The 20,751-nt window shown below is 45.0% G+C and overlaps 1 protein-coding gene across 2 annotated transcripts in view; it reads left to right on the top strand.

The window, feature by feature from the left end:
- The first annotated feature begins 3,890 nt into the window (after positions 1–3,890).
- Positions 3,891–20,751, top strand: part of TBC1D2B (TBC1 domain family member 2B) — an 81,226-nt gene continuing 64,365 nt past the window's right edge. For both annotated transcript variants that reach the window (XM_069071389.1, XM_069071388.1), the window contains exon 1: positions 3,891–4,271. In XM_069071389.1, coding sequence (XP_068927490.1) covers positions 3,900–4,271 — 372 coding nt within the window. In that variant the 5' untranslated portion in view covers positions 3,891–3,899. The remainder of the gene's footprint in view (positions 4,272–20,751) is intronic.

Raw genomic sequence — 20,751 nt, 5'->3', positions numbered from 1 at the left:
AGGCTTAGCAAGGCCATAAGATACATTGTCAGTCCCTTCATGAATTTATCCTCTGTCTGTAGAACAGTCCTAGAACCCCTGAACACATTAGCAAAGCCCTCTCCCAGGATTTCTGTAAACATACAACAAGAAAATCCTTCTTCAGGGCTTCTGAACCAACAGAAAGGCTCCCAGACCCCTGCAACAACAGCACTGTCCTTCACCAGTGGACAGTATTCATTCTGTCTGCAGGACAGTCTCCAGACCCCTGCAACAACAGCACTGTCCTTCACCAGTGGACAGTATTCACTCTCTGTCTGCAGGACAGTCTCAGGGCTTCTTAGCGAACAGCCAGGTTCCAGGACTTCTTCAACAAAAGGACTGTCTTTCACCAGTGGACAAATCTGGCAAAACAACATCAAAACAGACAGACAAAGTACCAGCAAAACAGCCATGTCTCCTCAGTCCTTGGCAGCTCAGGGGGCAGGTCTCAAAAGTCCAGGGCAATTCAAAGCGGCCACCAGCAATTCTCTTAGTCTCTCTCTCTCCACGAGGTGCTGCTTCCAAAAAGATCTTCCGCCTCTCTCTTATCTCTCCAAATCTACGTCACCAGCTCCTTCCAGTTCAGGACTTTCTTTTCACATCAACAAGTCCATCCCACAGGTGGGATTAACAAACTCTGGGTTTTAACACAATCAATTTGAAAACCAAGCCAATACAGGGGAATCTTTAATTGCCATTACTATCACACCTCTATAACAGGAGTTCTTCTGTGGGGGTCCATATGTTTTAAATATATATATATATATATATATATATATTAATAGTTGTATTTTGACATAACTAGCTCCCTTTGCAATCTTATGTGATTTTATTTGATATTTTAAAATATTCTTCTGAGAAGGCATCCATAACTTTCCCCCAGATTGCCTAAGGGATCCATAGCTCAAAAAAAGGCTAAGAACTCTTGGATTATAGAAAGTCAGGGGGGCTGGACAACAGTATCATTCAGTCCTGTTTGAATGACCGAATTCAAAGAGTATTCACTAGGAGTTTGATGTCAGTTTGGGGAGAGGTCACCTGTGGTTACCTGGGAATCTGACAGAGAGGCTGTCTGTCTGTCATTCTATACCTGGATGATGGAGCCTGAGTACCAAAAGATCCTGCTAGGCTAGGCAGAATTGGGCTGAATCCCCAAAAGTGAAATCCATCAGGGGAGAGTATACAGTCTTCCATTTGGGTTAAAAAAAATGTCAGCTTCACAAGGAGAAGTGCTATTCATCTAAAGAAAGACTGGGGGTCTTAAGGGACTACAAGCTTCGGAGTGCTCTGGTCCCTAAGAAAGCGATCTTACACTGTCTAAAGAGAGAGACAGTGTTCAGGAATAAGGAGGTGACTTTCTTGCTGTTTTCTGTAAGAATGCCACATCTAGGCCACATCCAGCATACTGTGTCCAATTCTGGCTGCCATATTTTGGGAAGGACATTGAAAAGTTGGAGAGCGTTCAGGGCAGGTAACCAGGATAGTGACAAACCTTCAGATCATGCCATAGGAGGATGGGCTGAAGGGACTAGCGTTGTCTAGCCTTGAGAAGAAAAGGCTTAGGGAATGTGATAGTTGCCTAAGTATCTGAAGATCTGCTACATGGAAGGGTTAGATGTTCTGCCTGACTATGAGCAATGAGTGGAAAGAGTCAGCTTAGTCTGGATGTCCTAATAATTAAAGGGGTTCTGAAGAGTCCCTGGAGGTGCTGAGTTTCCTGGTACTGGAGGGCTTCAGACGGAGGCTGGTGGCCATTGGTCTGCCATCGGCAGGGGTAGGACTAAAGGGTCTCTGAAATCCTTCCGGCTCTGAGATTTATCAACTCTGAAATGCCGTCGTCTTCAGTGATTGGTGGGTCAGTAAGTCAGGCAATAAGTCAAGTCAAAAAGTATTTACTTTTTGGCACTTTCTAAATGCCAAGCACTGAGCTAAGTTACACTTACAAGTAAGACAGGCCCTGCCCACAAGGAGTTTACACCCTATTGGGAAATGGCAACATATAAAAGGGAGCTCATAAGGTGGGTGAATGATGAGGCCTGGTTTGAAAGCCTGGAAATTCAGGAGCAGAATCAGAAGGTGAATGAAGAAGCCTGACTATTCCAGGACCCCTCCCCAAACAAAAGCCCCAGGAAGAAATTCCCTTGGAAGGAGGCCGACTCCAGGATGAGGGCTGGCTGTAGGACAAGTTGGTTATTCTGGGATGAGGAGGCCCAGGGGCTGAGGGCAGCTCCAGGTGGGGCCCCTTCTGTGTCTGTAACTATGGGAATCACTCATCTTCTCTTTCAATCACCCATTTTCCCAATGACATTTGTTGTTGTAATCCTTCAAAGTCCCTTATTCATCCCCTCTTTCAGCAGTCCACTTCCACCCTCCACCAGCCTTTCTACTGCTTTCTAGATTTTGACTCATTTTGACCTCTTTGGGGAGTGTACAAAGCATGGGTAGAATATTGGTGTTAAACAGGGCTTTGTTTCTGGGAGAAGTGTCCGGTCATGGGAGATAGTCAGTCAATAAGTATGCTATGGTCAGGCGCTGTGCTAAGTGTCCTGGTTACAAAAAGAGGCAAAGGAAAGTCTTGAGAAACAGGTGGGAGCCAGAGCAGCATTATATCCCAGAAACTCCAGTTCATGCTGTAATCCCAGCGGCAGACATTCTTCCTCTCCTTCCCCCCTTCTCTTTTCTAATGGCTGTGGTTGTTCAGTTTCTATTGCACAGTCCTGGAGAGCAGTCTCGGGGCGAGAACCATGTACCAGGTTGTTAAGCGGAGAGTCTCAGGAGGAATACGGAGGAGAAACAGGGAGGGCAGGACCTGGGGGGAAGCAGAGGCAGCAAGTGGGGCGCCAGGTGAGGAGGCCCCCCGGGCAGATCCAGGCAGGGGAGGAAGGATTCCCCCCGGACAGCAGTAGATTCAAACGGGCCGTCTGTAACTAGGAGGCCAGTAGCGGGTTACCCTGGCTGGCAGGCTAATCTGCGGTCTTGGGGGGGGGAGGGTCGCTTCCCTTCCTAGAGGTCACCTTGGCCAACTACAGCATGAATAGGTTGTGCTTGGTGCACCACTACGTGTCTTCTGACGCCGATACTGTGACACCGCTGGTTAGAAGATGGCAGAGGTCCATCCCAAGCTGGAAGAAACACGATAATCAAGTAAGTCACCAGCCTTTATTACGCGCCCACTGTGTGCAGGGCAGTTTGTTTCTGTAGGAAGGAACCTCGGCGATGGAGTGCAGCCAGTCAACATTTATGAGGCGCCTTCCGTGTGCCAGGAGCCCGCTAAGAGCGGGCGCCCCAGAGACGGTCTCCGGAGGGGCTCGCAGCAGGCAGGACTCGAACCTCGAACCTTCCCGTGTTTGGAGGCCAGCTCCTGACCATCAGCCGCACTTTCGCAGTGACTTGATTTCTATTGTCCTTTCGGGTCTGCAAAGAGCTTCAGCTCCTCAGATGAGCACTTTCAAGGGCGCTTTCCTCAGGGCTTCATGCAGCGCACACTAGAAACCGCGTGTGCAGCCAAGTGGCCCTCGGATGGAAAGCCGCGGCGGGTCTGAAGAAGCGGGTGAGAGGAGGAGGGACTACAAGTCCCAGGAGGCCTTGCGCCCGGACGCCAGTCATAGGACTAGGAGAGGCAGGGGGGGAGTGCGGGGGAGGGGAAGGAGCCACCATACATCCCAGTCTGCTTTGTGGCGAGGCACGAATAGCGACTACACTTCCCAGATTTCCCCGCTCCCCGCCCCGGGCGGGGACTACGTGTCCCAGGAGGCCTCGCGCGACTGGCTGCCGGCCTGTCAGTCGGGAGTGGGGCGGGGACGGAGGCGGAGGCGGGGCAGCTCGGCTTCGGGATCGGCCGCGGCGGGCGGGCCGTTGGCGCTGCGGGGCTCCCGGGGATGCCCGGGGCTGGGGCCGGGGCCGGGGCCGCGGCGGCGGAGGAGGGCGGGGGCCCCGAGGCGGCGCGGGAGCCGGCACGGCTCTGCGGCTACCTGCAGAAGCTGTCGGGCAAGGGCCCCCTGCGAGGCTACCGCAGCCGCTGGTTCGTGTTCGACCCGCGCCGCTGCTACCTCTACTACTTCAAGAGCCCGCAGGACGCGCTGCCCCTCGGCCACCTGGATATCGCCGACGCCTGCTTCAGCTACCAGGGGCCCGACGAGCCGCCCGCCGCCGGGGCCGCCGCCGCGGGGCCCGCCTCGGCCGGGGGCACCGACGAGCCCCCCGCCGCGCTCTTCCAGGTGCACAGCGGAGGAGGCGTCACGGTGCTCAAGGTGGGCGCCCCCTCCCCCGCCCCGGGGACCCTCCCTCAATGGGGCACCCCCAGTCCCAGCAGCCCGCCCGGGGGGCCCTCCCCAACGGGGCATCTCCTAGCACCCTGCCCTCCCTCTCTGAGAGATCTCCCCTCCACGGGGTCCCTCCCCCCAATAGGCCTCCCATACCCAACAGAGCCTCCCCCACAACTCCCCCGCGGGACTCTCCCCAACTAGGACACTCCGCTTCATCTGGACACTTCCCTCCCCACATCCTCCACCAAAGCCTCCCCCCATCAAGATTTTCCCTCCCTTCCCCAAACTGAGCCTACCCCACTGAGCGAGCCCCCTTCCCTCCTCCCCTTCCTTCCCGCTGTCCCGTCCCCCCTCCCGTCTCTGTCTCCCTCCAATTCATTTCCCCCTCTCCAGTCCCCTTCCCACACTCCACTTCTCCTTTACCTCCCTCTCTTCCCCTCCCGTCCCTTATTCCACTCTCTTGTCTCCCCACCCCTCGTTCTTTCTCTTTGCTCTTTAAGCCCCTCATTTTCCCTGCCCTTTAAAATGAAGGGGCTGGGCTAGTTCTCCGAAATTCGTCCCGGTTCTGAATCCTTTATGCTTCTTGTAATCTAACGGCTGCCACCCTCCCTCCCCGGGTTATTCTGCCGATTAAATCCCCTGCGTAATGCTGAGGTTTGGTCACTGATTGCTTTGTGCTGCTACTAATTTCCTCTGCTTTGGGCCATTCGAGGAGCTTGTTTGTGGTTCTGCATCCTTTTTACTTGGAAAAAATGCCTGAGCCTCATTATCTTTCTTGCCATCCCTGTTTGTACTCAACCTTATCATTTTCTGTCCATCTTCAGACCACCTGAGGAGAAGTAGTGGGTAGCATGCTGGACTTGCTGATTCTGGGCAGTTTGTAACCTCTCTGCCTTAGTTTACCCAGTTGTAAAATGAGGCGGCTGGAAAGATGGCCTCTACTCTGTGCTTCTGTGGCCTCTATCCCTACTTTATCTTGTCCTTCCCTCTCCTAATTTCCTCCTTATTATTCCTGCCAATTTTGCTTGCTCAACTGTCTTCTACTTACCCCCTTCCCTATTTCTTGATTCTCCAGAGCACGACCTTCTTTCGAGAGCATAGGACTCCCTCTTTCTCCTCCTTGTCTTTTCTGGGGTTTTTTCCATTCTCACTGGTCTTTTCCATTTCATCTTATCTTTTCTGTATCATCATCTGTTCCTTATTCAAAGCGATTTGTCTCCTGCTTGGTATGTTTTTTAAAAAACTCACCAAGTGTTCAGCACCAACCAGTTGTGGCTACTGGAGATGACAGTTGTGAACTGGGAGTTTTCCCAAGGGATCCCTTTACTAAGTCTGGTCACACTCAGCAGCTCTGTTTGCCCGCAACTGAGGTCATTACGAAGCGTTTACTTTTTGTTCTTCCATTACCATTCTCTTCTGGTTTTGATTATGGCTGGCAAGTTCTAGCAAATTATTTCTCTCTGTGCTGCCTAACTAAATACTCAGAACCTGTGGGCACTTTTCTCCATTGAAGTAGAAGAGATTCAAAGTCTGAGTTGTGTTTACCAAACTTTTTATGTCAATTTAGGAAAAGTACAGAGGGACTTTTGCCTAAAAAACAATAACTTGTCAGTAGCTAACAAATTTACCACCCTCAGATAAATTTAATTTCCTGTGGAACTGTTTATTAAAAATGAAAATAGAAACTTCTCATCACATAGTTTCAGGTCTTAGTATCCTGTTTCAAAATTCCTTTGATTACCTTTTGGCGTGCTTTTATTACTTCCTCCCCCCTCCCCAAGTCTGTGTGTATCAGCCAGTGTATCAGCCAGCCCTTAGTTGTGCTGTCTAGGAGAAGAAACTTTTTCTCCCTTATTTTCTCTGCCAGGACAGTACAGCTAGTGACAATAAATTTGCCTCTGGGTGTGTTTCCTCATCTGGAAAGTGAAGGAGTTGGGCTAGTTTCTAAGACTTCTTCCAGCTCTGAAATTCTGTGATTCAGATTTGTATGTGTAGGTCATGTGTACTGGAAATGAACTCTTAAGACTTGAGAAAAGTGACTTTGGGGTTGGAAGACAAGGGAACTAAATTGACCAGTTTTTTCCTCTCTCCCCCCAAATTGTCTGTGTGTGTGTGTGTGTGTGTGTGTACACATGTAGGCATAAGAAATCGTTTGAGACCATATCAGGATAAAGCATTTGAGAGTTACTTTATTTTTAAAATGTCATACAAATGAAGACAAAGGTGAAAGCCCTATAATAAGAAACAATGTAAAAGTCGAAAACAATATTAGACTTGGGATGGGAATATGCTTTAAAAGGTTGAATCATAAAGTAGTTTTTAACCATGCTTTGTTAGTGAAATTTTGTGAAAATTAGTACTCATTCTTATAAACTTTTGGATTGAAGTCCAGGTTCATAGTTAATTCAGCTTGATTAGCCATTACCCTGCTGGTCACAAGGTAGACTCAGTTTCCAAATGGATTATTGTAATTCTGGATTGTCTTGCTTAAATTTAAGTTTCATATGTGTGTGTATATATATACATTACATATATGTATACTCTCCTTTTATAAATTTTTTTATATCCCATTTATTGTTGGGTAGTTTCAGTCATGTCTGACTCTTTGTGACCCCATGTGGGCTTTTCTTGGCAAAGTTATTGGAGTGATTTGCCATTTCCTTCTCTAGGTCATTTTACAGATGAGGAAACTGAGGCAAACAGGATTAAGTGACTTGCCCAGGGTCACACAGTAAGTGTCTGAAGCCAGATTTGAACTCTGGCAGATGAGTCTTACTGATTCCAGGCCTAGGGTTCTATCCACTGGGCCACCTGGCTGCCCTGTATTATATCTCATAAGGGGAGCCATATGGTCATTGAGTCGGTAGACATCTCAGAGATGATCTGGTCCTGTCCTATAATTTTACAGATGAGGAAAAGGGCTTAGAGGTGTTACTTGAGTGACTTGCCCATGGTCACAGCAGTGAAAAGTACAGGCAGAGGATTCAGTTCAGATCCTCTGACTCTAATAACTCATCACCCCATTCGAATTTTGTTCTTCTGAGGTCGTTTTAAGAAGAAATGCCTGTGGTTAGGGGGTTACCGGTCTTCTGCTTGAGGAGCCTCGCAGAATAGCTGATCACGTATTTCTTAGTAAACATCCTGTTGGAGAACTAGCCGTGCCGATGGCGGATTTGGGGTAAGCGCACTTCTCACCCCTCTTGCCAGAAGCCCTAGCTCCCAGGAAATCAATGCTTCTTGTGCTGCAACAGAAATTTGAGATGTACTTGTGTGTGTATCCTTCAGCTCTCTTTCACTCAGGTATTTTCTTTCAATCTTTTTTTAAAGTGAAAGGATAAGAATCATTTTCACCGTGATTTGTTTATTAGTCAGATGTTGTTGAAAGATCCCTGGACTTGGAATGAGGCAACCTGAGTTTGAACCTTAGCTCTGCAAATTCCTGGCTGCCTGACCTTGGGCAGGACAATTCTGGTCTCAGGGTCTCAGTTTCCCTATCTGTAAAATCAAGGGGTTAGGTTAGATAAGCCCTGAGGTCCCTCCCCGACTGCAAGTGGAAAGAAAAAAGACCCATTTTTAGATCAAGGTTGACCCTTGGGAGACACAGCTGAACTTGGCACAGGGAATGCTCAGTCCATGCCTGTTCACTGTCGGACTTGCATGTTGGGCTGCTTTCAAAATGTTCTCTTGTTTCTGTGACTTAAATAAGGTCATAAGACTGGAGACAAATGGATATGGACAGCAGAAGAAGGGTGATGAGGACATGTGATGCATCTGGGGGTAGGGAGGTCTTTCCCCCTGCACTGACTGGTGCCTAGTCAGAGTTTACTGAGTGTCTGTGGAATTTCATTGAACTCATTTAAGCCAGCCTCATTTCCCCCATCTTGATTGCCAAGGCATTTTGATTTGGTTTGGTTTGATCTCCACTATTCAGTGCTGCTGCACATGTTGTGATTTTGTTTTGTTAAATAAAGTGTTGGTGTTTCCTTTGCCTTGGCCTTGCAGGGCGAGGTTGCGACAACTGAGTAGTCACATGTTCGTGTTTATGTGAAGGATACAATTTTTCTGTGAAACATCTTCTGTTTCTTGGCAAGTACTTGTTGCTTTTGAAAGTATATCTCATATACTTTCATATACCTAGAAAGTATATTTGATGCAGAAGAACACAGTAGTTTGGCATTTAATTACTTAATCCTTAATTAGAGATTTCATTGTGACAATTTCTAGCTGCTGTCTTAAAGGATTGCTTAAGTCTGTTGCCCTTTGCTGTCTCACCTGTCTTCCCCCAAATATTGTAGGCACCTGAAACTCTGGTGCGGCTTCTATTTCTTTGCTTGTTCCAGTAGACTCACACATAGTCCTGTGTGTTGAACACAGTATGTGGCCATTTAATATTTGATTTGAGTTTTGCTTGATATTATGCCATTTGTTATTTCAATGAAAGTTATTAAACATTAGAGTACATAATTTTAGTAATTGACTTCATCAGATTCATTTCATAGCATCATAGCATCTCAGAGGCCAGCTAGTTCAAGCTGGACCTGTATCTTTCTCTGTGTCATCCTGCTGGATGCAACACATCCCATTTTGGACAACTCTGACTCTTAGAAAATTGTTCCTTGTTAGGCTGTGACCCTGGGTAGTGCCCTGAGCTCTGAAATTGGAGTCACAGCACCTGAACATTCCTCTGGGCACAATTCCTTACTGTTGGGTGATCATAGACAAACCACTGAGCTTCTCTAGATCTCAGATAATTCCTTTTTTAAATGAAGGCTTTGGCCTAAATGACCAATCACTAAGGGCCCTTACAGCTTTAAATCTTAGGGGGAAAAGCCCTACTTTCCAGTTATTCTTTGCTCCTTATTCTGTACTCTGGACCCAGCAGTACAATACAAATATCTATTCAAAATACATTCCAACTGTCCCAAAAGTCTTAGTGCAGTTTTAGGCTTTAATGGCTGCACTGACACTGTTGGGACATGCTGTGTAGCAACTGCTTCCTGCCCTCAGCAGAGCATTTGTGGGGACAGAGTTTGTAGAAACACCACCTCTGTCTTTGTGGGGCTTATAATCCACATGCCCAAGTAACTTTAATACTATGTGATATGTGCATGTAGAATGCTTTGTGAGATCCCAGAAAAGACAGTTCATTATGGGGGAGAGGGTTGTCCAGAAAGGCTTCCTAGAGGAGGGAATGTTTAGTTGGTCATGAAGGAGGAGAAATAATTTTCTAAGCTTAAGAGGGAGATATGAAGAAAGGTCCTGAGAGAGGGAAGGTATGAGGGATGTCTATTAGTTGAGTTTGGAGAGGTTATGCAGGAGACAGTGGTAGAATGATAGTCTGGAATTAGGGTATATATCTGTTAGGGATGATCTAGCCCAACCTCTCCCCCATCCCAATTTATCATCGAAGAAATTGAGGCAAGAGTGACTTGCCTGCTTAAGGTCAAGTAACTAGTTAGTAGTGGAATTAGGGCAACATGCTTATTTTAAATTAAATTTTATTTTTTAATTATCAAGCATTTCTCTTTCTGTCCTCTCTCCCCTCACCCCCCCCCCCATAAGAAAAACAAATTCTCATGTTAGCCATGTCTCTCATTCTACTTATTAGGCCATAAGCTTTGTCAGGAGGTGGGAAGGGTTCTTTGGTACTCTGGAATTATGACTGATCATTGACTTGATGAGAGTTAGGTTTTTCAAAATGGTTTGTTTTTTACAATGTTGCTGTACTAACATAAATTGTTCCTCTGGATTCTGCTCATTTCATTCTACATCAGTTCATACACATCTTTTCAGGTTTCTTTGAAAAAATCCCCTTCTTAGTTTCTTACAGTACAGTCATATTCTATTACATTCATTTTGGGCCATTCCCTAATTGATGGGCACCCCATCACTTGCCAGTTCTTTGCCATTACAAAAAAGTTGTTATATGGATTTTTTTACTTATGGGCCCTTTTCCTATTTCTCTGATTTCTGGGTATAGACTTTATACTGCTATTTCAGGGTTAAAGGGTGTGCACAATTTAGTCACTTTTTGGACATAGTTTCAAATTGCTTTCCAGAATGGCTAGACCAGTTCACAGTTCCACCAATAGTATCAATGTGTCTGTCACCAGCATCTTTTTGAAACATTTTTTTGCAGCACCTTTCACATCCATCTGCCTGCTGCTTCTCACACATACCACAACTGCTGTGTTCCAGGCCCTTGTTACCTCTCGCCTGCCCTGTTGCTGACATCTTCTAAGTGATCTTTCTGTGTCCATCCTCCACACAGCTGCCAAGGGGATATTACTGTAACAGTCAGGTCTGACCAACATATATCATGACGTGTGCCTCTCTCTGGCCTCTAGAATCAAATGCAAACTTCTCTGCTTGGCATTGAAAGTCCTTTACAGTTGGGCTCTGGTTTGCCTTTCGAGGCTTATGGCCTATTGCTTCCCTCCACGATCTCTGCCCTTCAGCCACTTGGACCTGTTTGCCCTTTGCTGCACACAAGATTCTGTCCTCTGCCTCTGGCCTTTGCCACCCTCGAGTTCCTCTTCCTCCTCCCTTCTGCTCACTTCTGCCCGTACCCTCGAAGGCTCAGCTTCCAGAGGCCTTTCTTGATTCCCCCAGGTGTTAGTGGCTGGCCACTGCCGGGACTTGGTATTTAGTTTGTGGATTTCGTTCTCATCTGCACCCTTGGCTGGGACGGTCTCATTTTATACCCCAGGCCTAGCACAGCCCCTGGTACTTAGTAGGTACTTATTAGATACCTATTGAAGTGTTTCCTTTAGTGCAGTCCGTTGCTCTACTTGGCGCTGTGCAGAGGAGGGCCATGTGTATGTGTGTATACATGTTTATATGTGTCTAGATTTAAAAAATAGTCACGAAGTTATCTCTTAAGTGGAGCCTCTTTCTAACATAGCTCAAAAGGTGATGAGATACGTGGCTTCACAAGTCGTGTTACATCTAGGACTGTTGGAGGGCTCATAGGTTGTTGTCTTGGGCTTTCACTGCTTGGCTCTGGCAGATTTGCTTTTATTTAGCCTTGCTAAACATAAAGCTTTTCTAATGTTGGCCTTTAATGACTCCTCTTGCTTCTTGCAGTAAGTAGTGTAAGATAACATGCTTTCCCAATTTCCTTCCCTTTTAAGAGTAACCACAATTTATGAAGCAGCAGGAGGAGTGAAATGAATAGAGGGCAGAGGTGTTGAGCTGCCCTCCCTGATGGCACTTACTGCACATTTAATTGGATGTGAGCTTGAACTCTATCAGGATACAATCAGCTGTCAGAACTGTTTTTTTTTTTTTAAAGCAATGGGGGTTAAGTAACTTGCTCAAGGTTACACGACCAGTTATTTCTGGGTGTGGTGCTAAGTATCAGAGCACGGGTTTGATCCCCAGGTCATCCCGACACTGGGGCCAGTACTCTTACTCGCTGAGCCACCTGGCCGCCCCTCAGAACTGTTTTGATGAGCATTTCTTTGCTTTTTTCTCTTTAAAGAGAATTTTTTTAAAAATGAGTGCCATGTAGAAATAAAGAACTGTTGAATCTTATTTAAAAACTTTTCAGCATGACTATCCCAGTGAATTCTGCTGAATACCTGGCTAATGTAAGGGTACTGATAATGTAATAAATGCTGTAGAGAATACAAATTAAGAATCTCTTCTTGTCTTCAGGGAGCTTATGATCTGGGTGAAGAGATAACATATATACAAAACAACTGGAGAACGATGAGAATTTATCTGAAGGATTTTCTGTATAGATAAAAAATTCTTTGTTTCAAATGTTCTATGTGGCTTAGGTAACAGATGGCTTTCACTGTCTTCTGTTCTTCTCATTGGCTGCTATAGGCACCTGGAAGCATTTTGGTGGGAAAGGAATATGAAGAAAGTCATATATATTTCATGAGAGATTAGATTTTCCTGCTAGTCACAAGCTATAGATCATTGATAATCTAAGAGTTTTCCCAAATGTAATCACAAGAATTTTAGAGAGAAATTGTGGGTGACCGGCCAAAGCTCATGTTTTGTGAAATCTACATAGGGAATTTTCTGTATATAATTATCATAGTCATATAACCAATGACTAAAAATGTAGGGGTTAGAGACTGGGCTTGGTATTTCATGGGCAGAAGGAACTTGGGTAAAGAAACTTCTACTCATGCAGATGAGCACAATTTCTAGTTCTAGAGAACTGCTCAGAGCACCCCACAGTAAAGTGACTTATCCTTAGTCACATAGCCAGTGTGTGAAAATGTGAGGTTCATCAAAGAAATGTTCTGGGCTCCCAGGAAAGGGATGAATCAGAGCAGGCTAGAATTGGGATACAAGATTCTTGGAAGAGAATAGCTTTGGGCTCTGAAGTAACCAGTGTGCCCTCCTAAAAATGCAGTTTTTTTTTCAAATGCTTTATTAACTTCTGATTTACATCATTCATTTCTGCTAGATTTTGAGTTACAAATTTTCTCCCTGTTTTTCCCCTACCCACCACCCCAAAATAGCAGTCCCACAGGATATCCCCTCCTCCAATCTGCTCTCTCCCATATTTTCTCCCATACCCCTTTCAACTTTTCCAGTAGATCTCTATGCCCCAGTGCCTGTATATCTTATTTCCCAATTACATGTAAAATAAATAGTATATATATATATTTGAATATTTTATTTTAAAATTTTGAATTCCACATTCATTCCCTTCCTCCCTTGTCACCCACTCTTACTGGGAAGATAAGCAGTTCAGTAAAGGTTGTACATGTGTGGCTAATGCAAAACAGTAACATAGTAGATATAGTGTGAAAGACTGACTATATTTCCCCCCCTCCTATCCCACCTCCCACTTGTTCTATTCTCTACTTTGATCCCATCCCTTTTAAAAAGTGGGTGGTTCCAACTTCCCTCCCCTCACTGCCTGCCCTCCCTTCCATCATCTCCCCTCTCATCCCCTTCCCCCCTACTCTCCTGGAGGGTGAGATACCCTATTTAGTGTGCATTTCATTCTTCCTCAAGCCAAATTCAATGGAATAAGGTTGACCCATTCCCTTTTGCCTTCCTATTCTTCCCCTCCATTGTAACCATTTTCCCTTGCCTCTTCTATATGATAGTTTACCCCATTCTGCCTCTCCCCATCTCCTCTCATCATATTCCTCTCTCACCTCTTAATTTCACCTTTTAAGTATCATCCCTTCCTATTAAATTGGTCCTGTGCCTTCTATTTATGTATACCTGTAAACATACATATACACATTCACATATGTATTCATATGCCCATATACCCTCATATATAGACATATATATATATATATATTTCTATTCCCTTCAACTACTGAGAAAAGTTTCATAAGTTACAATTATTGTTTTTCCATGTTAATAGTTCAACTTTGATAAGTTCCTTATGATTTCTTTTCCCTGTTTACCTTCTCATGCTTCTCTTGCTTCTTGTATCTGAATGTCAGATTTTCTATTCAACTGTTTTTTTCAGCAAGAATGCTTGAAAGTCCTCTTTTCCACTGAATGACCATATTTTCCCTGAAATATGATACTCAGTTTTGCTGGGTAGGTGACTCTTGGTTTTAATCCCAGCTCCTTTGACCTCCGGAATATCATATTCCAAGCCCTTGGATCCGTCAGTGTAGAAGCTGCCAGATCCTGGGTTATCCTTATTGTGTTTCTACAATACTCAAATTGTTTCTTCCTGGCTGCTTGTAATATTCTCTCCTTAATCTGGGAATTCCGGAACCTGGTTATAATATTCCTAGGAGTTTTCTTTTTGGGATCTTTTTCAGGAGGTGATCGATGGATTCTTTCAACCTCTATTTTGCCCTCTGGTTCTAAAACATCAGGACAATTTTCTTTGAGAACTTCCTGGAGGATGATTTCTAGGTTCTTACTTTGATCATGGCTTTCAGGTAGTCCAATAATTTTTAAATTATCTCTCCTGGATCTATTTTCCAGGTCAGTGGTTTTTCCCATGAGATATTTCACATTGCCTTCTATTCTTTCATTTGTTTGGATCTGTTTAACAGCATCTTGATTTCTCATAAAGTCATTAGCTTCCATTTGCTCCAATCTAATTCTGAAGCAATGATTCTCCTCATTGAGCTTTTGAGATTCTTTTTCCATCTGGAAAATTTAGCTTTTTAAGGCATTTTTCTCCTCATTGCCTTTTTGAGCCTCTTTTGCCATTTGAGTTAGTCTATTTTTTTAAGGTGAATTTTCCTCAGTCAGGCTGTTGACTCTCATTTCATAATTTTCTTGCGTTCTCATTTCTCTTCCCAATTTTTCCTCTACTTCTCTTATCTGCTTCTTAAGGTCCTCTGTGGCCTGTAACCAGCTTGTATTTTCCTTTGAAGGTTTTGGTTCAGGAGTTCTGACTTCACTGCCTCCCTCCTGTTTCATGCTTTATTCCTTTTTGTCCCCAAAATAGGAATCTAACGTTGGAATCTTCTGTGTGCTTTGTTTCCTTTGCCTGGTCAGGTCGCCCCTCAGTCACTCGACCCTTGGGCTTTTTGCCACAGTAGGACTCTGCCACCAGACGGGGAGCTTTTGTCCCAAACGCTGGGGTTTTCTCAGCTGCTGGAGGTATTAGATGGGTGCCCGCTCTGAGGTCTCCACACACTCTGGCAAGCTGGACACATACCCCAGGACCTCTACCCTAGACTGCAATCCAGATCCAAGAAGGTTAAAACAAGAGCTACCCCTCAGACTGGTGCTTGGTCCCCCTACACTCTGCAGGCCAGGAGCTGAAGCTGCCACGTGGCACTGGCTGACTGTTCTGGCGTCTCAGTGGCTTCTTGCCCTGGGGGGCAAAAGCCACGCACTCCCACTCACGGGGTCCCAAAGTCCAGACTGCACTGACTTCTCACTTTGTCCTTCACATCTATGTGTTGATAAATCTGGAAATGGCCACAGCTGCTGCTGATCTGGAGTCCCTCAGGCCGGCCCTGGGGCTAAAGCCTCGGCATGGGGCTGGGCTCTGCTCCCAGACCACTGTGCTGCCCAATTCCTGCCACCCTGCCACGCTGTACTTGTGGGAGATTAGCTTCTCTGTGTCATTTTGTCGGTTCTGCAGCTCCAGAGTTTGTTTAGAGTCCCCTTTTTACATGGATTGGGGAAGGTGGAAGCCGGAGCCCAGTGGAGGTCCTGCTCCTACTCCGCCATCTTGGCTCCTCCCCCCCAAAATGCAGTTTTTTCTAGTGACTACCTTTGGGTTTGTTGTCCTCAAGAACCTGACTTGTGAGTTCACTGATGAAGGGGGATTCTAATAAGGACATGTCCTCTCACAATGCAGTGGTCCCAGAGAGCTGTCCAGGATGTCAGAAGGTTATGGCTCGTCTAGGATCACACCACATAATATGTGTCAGGGGCAGGATGTGGATGAATGAAGAAGGATTTATTGAGTACTTATGTGGTCCTAAGCACTGGGAATGCAAACACACACACACACACACACACACTTTAAAAGTCCCTGTCCTGAGGATCTTACTTTCTGACAGGATAAGAAAGGCTAGACCTATGGCAGAGTAGTGACTTTTAGAAAGCTGGAGCACAGGGAGGGAAGGGTGACATGTGACAGACAGTGGCCTGGCTGCATGGCTAGAGGGGATATAAAGCTGAAGCATGAGGAGGTACTTGTCCATTGAGGACTGTGCTTTGAGATCTTTATAGCCATGAGTTCCTGCTCTGCTTCTGAGCAGAGAACAGGGGTATGATAGAAGTTAAAGTCCTCAGGATAAGGAATTAGCTAGAGACAGGTTCCAGGTTTTCTACAGCAAGGAAAAAGTAGCAGTTTAGGGGAAATGTGACAAGTCGGGGAGGAATCCTTTTCCCCACTGAAAATAATTACTGGCCAGAATAACAGAAGTTCAAAACTGAGCCTGGGTCTTCTTGACTGTCATCGAACCATGCTACCTACTGCAAATACTGTAATTATTCTATCTAAAATGGAAATGAGGCAGTACTCTGTTTTAATGAGTAATATTCTCAAGGGACCACTTTGCCTATGTCAAAAACCTTCATTGCCTCCTGAATAAAGTGTAAATTCTTGATCCTGGCATTCAATGTCCTTCATAGTCTGGTTCCAGCCAGGCTGGCTTGCTCTGCACCCCTCTCCTCTTCTCATGCTGCTTTCTAGTGTTTTTGTGTTGCAGGTGGAGTAATCTCTCCAGTAACATAGCTTGTTTGTACATAGTTGTTTACCTTTCTCCCTCATTGGATTATGAGCTTCTTAAGAACTTTTATCTTTCTTTGTGTCACTAGCACTTAGCACAGTGCCTGGTACACATGAAACACTTAAATGTTGGCTGACTATTAAATGAGCTTACCACTGCTTCATGGCCAAAGAGTTCACCAGGACAGTGGAGAGGGCCAGGAGAGGCTCTCTTAGCAGCTGATTCATGGCACAGACTATTCCCTGAGGGGAATCTGGGCTATCCAGGCTTGCTGGAATAGAGCTTAGTAGGGGTTTTCCTCCCCATGTGCCTCCCTTTTAGTTTTCTCACTTTCTCCACCATGGACATTGTGTGCATTGATGGGAGAATGTAACCCATGTTGATGGGTGGTCTATTATGTTTCCATGATTCCTGCTTTTGCCTTTTATTAAGAAAATTTTATGATTGTTATAGATTTTGCCTTCTCTGTTAGGATTTGTTTCATGCTTAAGTATTAACAGTGGCATTGTGACTGATTTGTATAAATAGGAAGCATACTAGTTGGGGCTCAGGAGCTGTAATGGTAATCAATAAAACTGTTGTGTCTTCCTTCTCCCCTTCCAACTTTTCTCCCCTTCCCCCCCTCCCCCCAATATCAGGGTTAGTCCTAAGACCCTGAGAGTGGGCTAGCAACATGGCTGCTCATGGTTGCCACCCCCAGTGTAGATTGGGGTTAAGTGAACCATTTCATGAAAAACAGAGTTGTGTACCATGTTATGTGGCTATTCCTATGTTACAAATAAGGGAATTAGAAAGCATCTATTAAATGCTCACTGTGTGAAAATCAGTGTGCCAAGCACTGGAAATACAAATAGAAAAGATAGTCCTTGCTTTCAAGGAACTCATGTTTTAATGGGGAGAGGGAATGACAACCCATATAGGAAAGTTCAGCTATAGGACAGATGGAAAGGCCCAGGGGTTCTTAAGGGACAGTGGCAAAACAGATGGTAATGTGCCTTTTTTTAATGAAGCGTGAACATATTTCTTGTTGAGTGAACACTTTGTGGTTAATATTTGAATGTCTTCTCCACATCCAAATGAGCTTGCTCTAGACCAGTGGTTTTCAGGTTTATCTCTGCACTCTTGTTTCAACACTTCCCCAAATAGATTATGGTTTATTTTGTAGGTGCTGCTGCCACAAAAAAAAGCTATTGGAGCTCACAGGACTATAGCATTTTGAACTAGGAGGGTCCTTTGAGATCTTCATGGGCAGCCCCTTCACTTAACAGTTGAAGAGATGAAGCCCAGAGAGGCACAGTAATTTGCTTTAGGTCACACAGCTAATCAGTGGTCTGAGCCCAGGCATTTTGGCCCCAATTCCAGACTTGTTTCCACTGTGCCTCCCTAGTGTGATTTTCTTCCAGTGTATAGCAATGTACAGAAAGCCTGGCGGAGCAAAGATCAGTGTTTGGAAGAGTGCCTTGTAGCTTAGAGTCTGGCTTAGCATTTCATACAGCGTGGGGCTGCCATTGCTACCACCCCATAGCTAGGAAGACCCTGGCAGCTCTGAACCTCTGGTCCCTGGACTTCTCTATCAGATAACAGACAGCCTTAGGTGACACTCTTTTGAAGCTAGAGTGTGATGAGATGAATGTAAGTTTTCACATTGTGGTCAAGATATTGAAATGTTTTCCTTTAGAAGCAGATATAATTCCACTTTAAATGGATGGCCTCATCATCTTTCTCTTCTACTTTTGTAAAGTTTCCATGTGTTCCCAAAAATACGAGGGTGTTGGAAGAGCCAAGATCATGTAACGAAATCTGTAATGGCACATTGAACCTATTAGCAGCAGAGCCAAGAGCAGAGCTCCCAGTGTGACGTTGGGTGTGGCCATCTGAGTTTTTATTTACCCCGAACAAACAAAATTGGAGTTCGTGCACTTGGGACTGGCCTGGATTGGGTAGTGGTTCTCTGCAGATCCAGTTCAGATTCACCCAAATGACCCAGCTGCTCTCCTAATCCTTCGTAATGTAGACATGGTCACGCAGAGACCACATTTTATTTTACAGCTCATACTTTCAGGCTCCTATGAAACACAAGGTATTTTCAACAGTCTTTCACATTTTCTACTCCATGGAGAAAGAACAAAAGCAGAAAACAGCATTGATCTTCTTTTTCTTGGTCTGATTCAGTTAAATATTTCTTAGCTGCCTAAGTTTCAGGCCTTGTGCTGGGAATTCAAAGATAAGTAATGATACCATCCCTGTCCTCAAGGTATTTACAGCTAGCTTCAGTGATTTTGTGTGTGTGTGTGTGGGGGGGGATGGGATATGACATGGACACAATTAAATGTAACAGAAGTTAGGGTCTGGTGGAGGCAAAAGAGAACTCCAGAGTGCTCTAAGACAATTGAAATGAGGAGAGAGTGCTTTCTGTTTGTGGGGTCAGGGAAGCTTCATGGAGGGGGCACTACCTACTTGGCCTGCTCCTTGAAGAAGGAAGTCTTCTGAAAGATACAGATGAATTTGTTCTAGGCATGAAGATTGATTGGTATGTGCCTGAAGGAGGCTGGAAAGAGGTTCAGATTAGATAAACCTTCCTTAAGAGCCTAGGTTGTTTGGAAGGCCTTAAGTGTCAAACTGAGGAGTTTATATGTTATCTTATAGGCCAGTAGTCTTCATAATTTTTTGATGGTAGGCGCACCTATGTCTGTAAAAAAAAATTTAAGCATACATCCCCAATATAAGTATATCTGCTTATTTTTAAGTTTATAAATATGCAACACCGTATTGCTCATTTTAATCCTAGGGCAAAATAAAGTCATTCTAAGGTCAGTGTGGTTCCTTCTGCTGCATTTTAGGGAGTTTATTTTGAATGAAAAGTTATGAATTCAGTCACAATCATTCCAGACTTCCAAATGATATCTATGTCTATAGATAGGTAGATATGTGAATTTTGGCCGAGTCTAATCCAGGAGTGGGCTGTGGCCTCAAGGCTGCAGGTTCTTCACCTTGGGCAGTTGCTACCTAAATGTTAGGAATTCTCCTATCTTAAGTTAAATCCTGGACTAATTGTAGTTGAGGCAAAATTACTAGAAAATTTGGGTGATAAAACAGCAAATTATCTGTGGAGTTGGGGAAAAGCATCCCTTTTCTCAGAATTTCCCACAGTCCTTAAATAGGTGGATCCATAGGGGGCATTGGCTAGACCAGCATCTCTGAGCAGAAGCCCTGTGTTTATATAGGGCTCCCCAAGCCAATGGCTCTCCTCCAGATTTCCCTTCTCTGCCACAGCTCAGACCTGCTTTTTCTTTCTCCTTTCATTGGTTGCCCCAGGGCTGCCAGTTCTTGGCTAAATCCATATAATCCTGATGCTTTTTCTTAGCTTCTAGACCCTTGAAATCTGTCTGCCTCAGAGATTGCTCCTTCCTTTTATACAGATTCCTTAGAATATAACCAAATCTCTTCCTCGATAGCTTTGATTGATCCTAGATGCTATACAGAACTGGTTCACAATCAAGTATTTTTACTTTACAAAAGTATTACTTTTAAATATGTTGGATAATCAACTGAGTGAGTACTGCATTTAGCAATGTGCTAATGCTTTAGCAATATTGTATGTTATAAAACTTGCTCAAAAACAAATGTTAAAGGATGAGATGAAGATGGAATATTTAACCCTCAGATCACTAGGAAGGCATTGAATTTCATTAGAGGAGTGATATTATTGTAGCTTTGGTTTTGGAAAATCACTCTGGTAGTTATGTAGAGAATGAGTTTAAGAGGGGGAGATATTTGAGGCAAAGACAACAATTAGAAGGTTATTGCAGCAGTCTAGGCTGAAAGACAGCAGGGATCTAGACGAGGGTGATGACTTTAAGAGTTGAGGGAAGGGGACAGAAGAAAATGCAGAAATGTCAAGATTTGGCAAGTGGTTGGCTCTGTGGCCTGGTCTGAGAAGTTGGCGATGATGCTAGAGTGTCCAGCTCAGTGACTGGAAGGACTGTGGTGCCTCTCACAGAAATAGGAAAGTTCTGAAGAAGGGTGGGCTTTGAGGAGAAGAATGTAACAAGATGTGATACTAATTACACCCTCGCTTTCCATGCTGGCTCAGACAGGGCAGCCTTATCTTACAGAAGACAAAAAGGAGGGTGGTGGGGCTGTTACTGGAGTCCCCCTTTGTCCCAGCTACAGAAGTGATCTGGTGGGCCTCAGGGCTGGATGTGGGGGGGAAGGAGAAAGGGATGCTTGGGGTGGAGATCGTCTCCAGAGAGGTTTTGGTTAGGTTACAGCCGGGGGAGTTGGGGGGGGTGGGAGGGTGGGGGAGAGTGGGGGGCTGA

This window comes from Petaurus breviceps, unplaced genomic scaffold (genome assembly GCF_028583685.1).
Source record: "Petaurus breviceps papuanus isolate PSGF00001 unplaced genomic scaffold, PetGlider_PUasm1.0 90825, whole genome shotgun sequence".
Lineage (NCBI taxonomy): Eukaryota > Metazoa > Chordata > Mammalia > Diprotodontia > Petauridae > Petaurus > Petaurus breviceps.
Note: the sequence above shows the minus strand (reverse complement) of the source record. Positions and strands in the feature narration are given on the sequence as shown.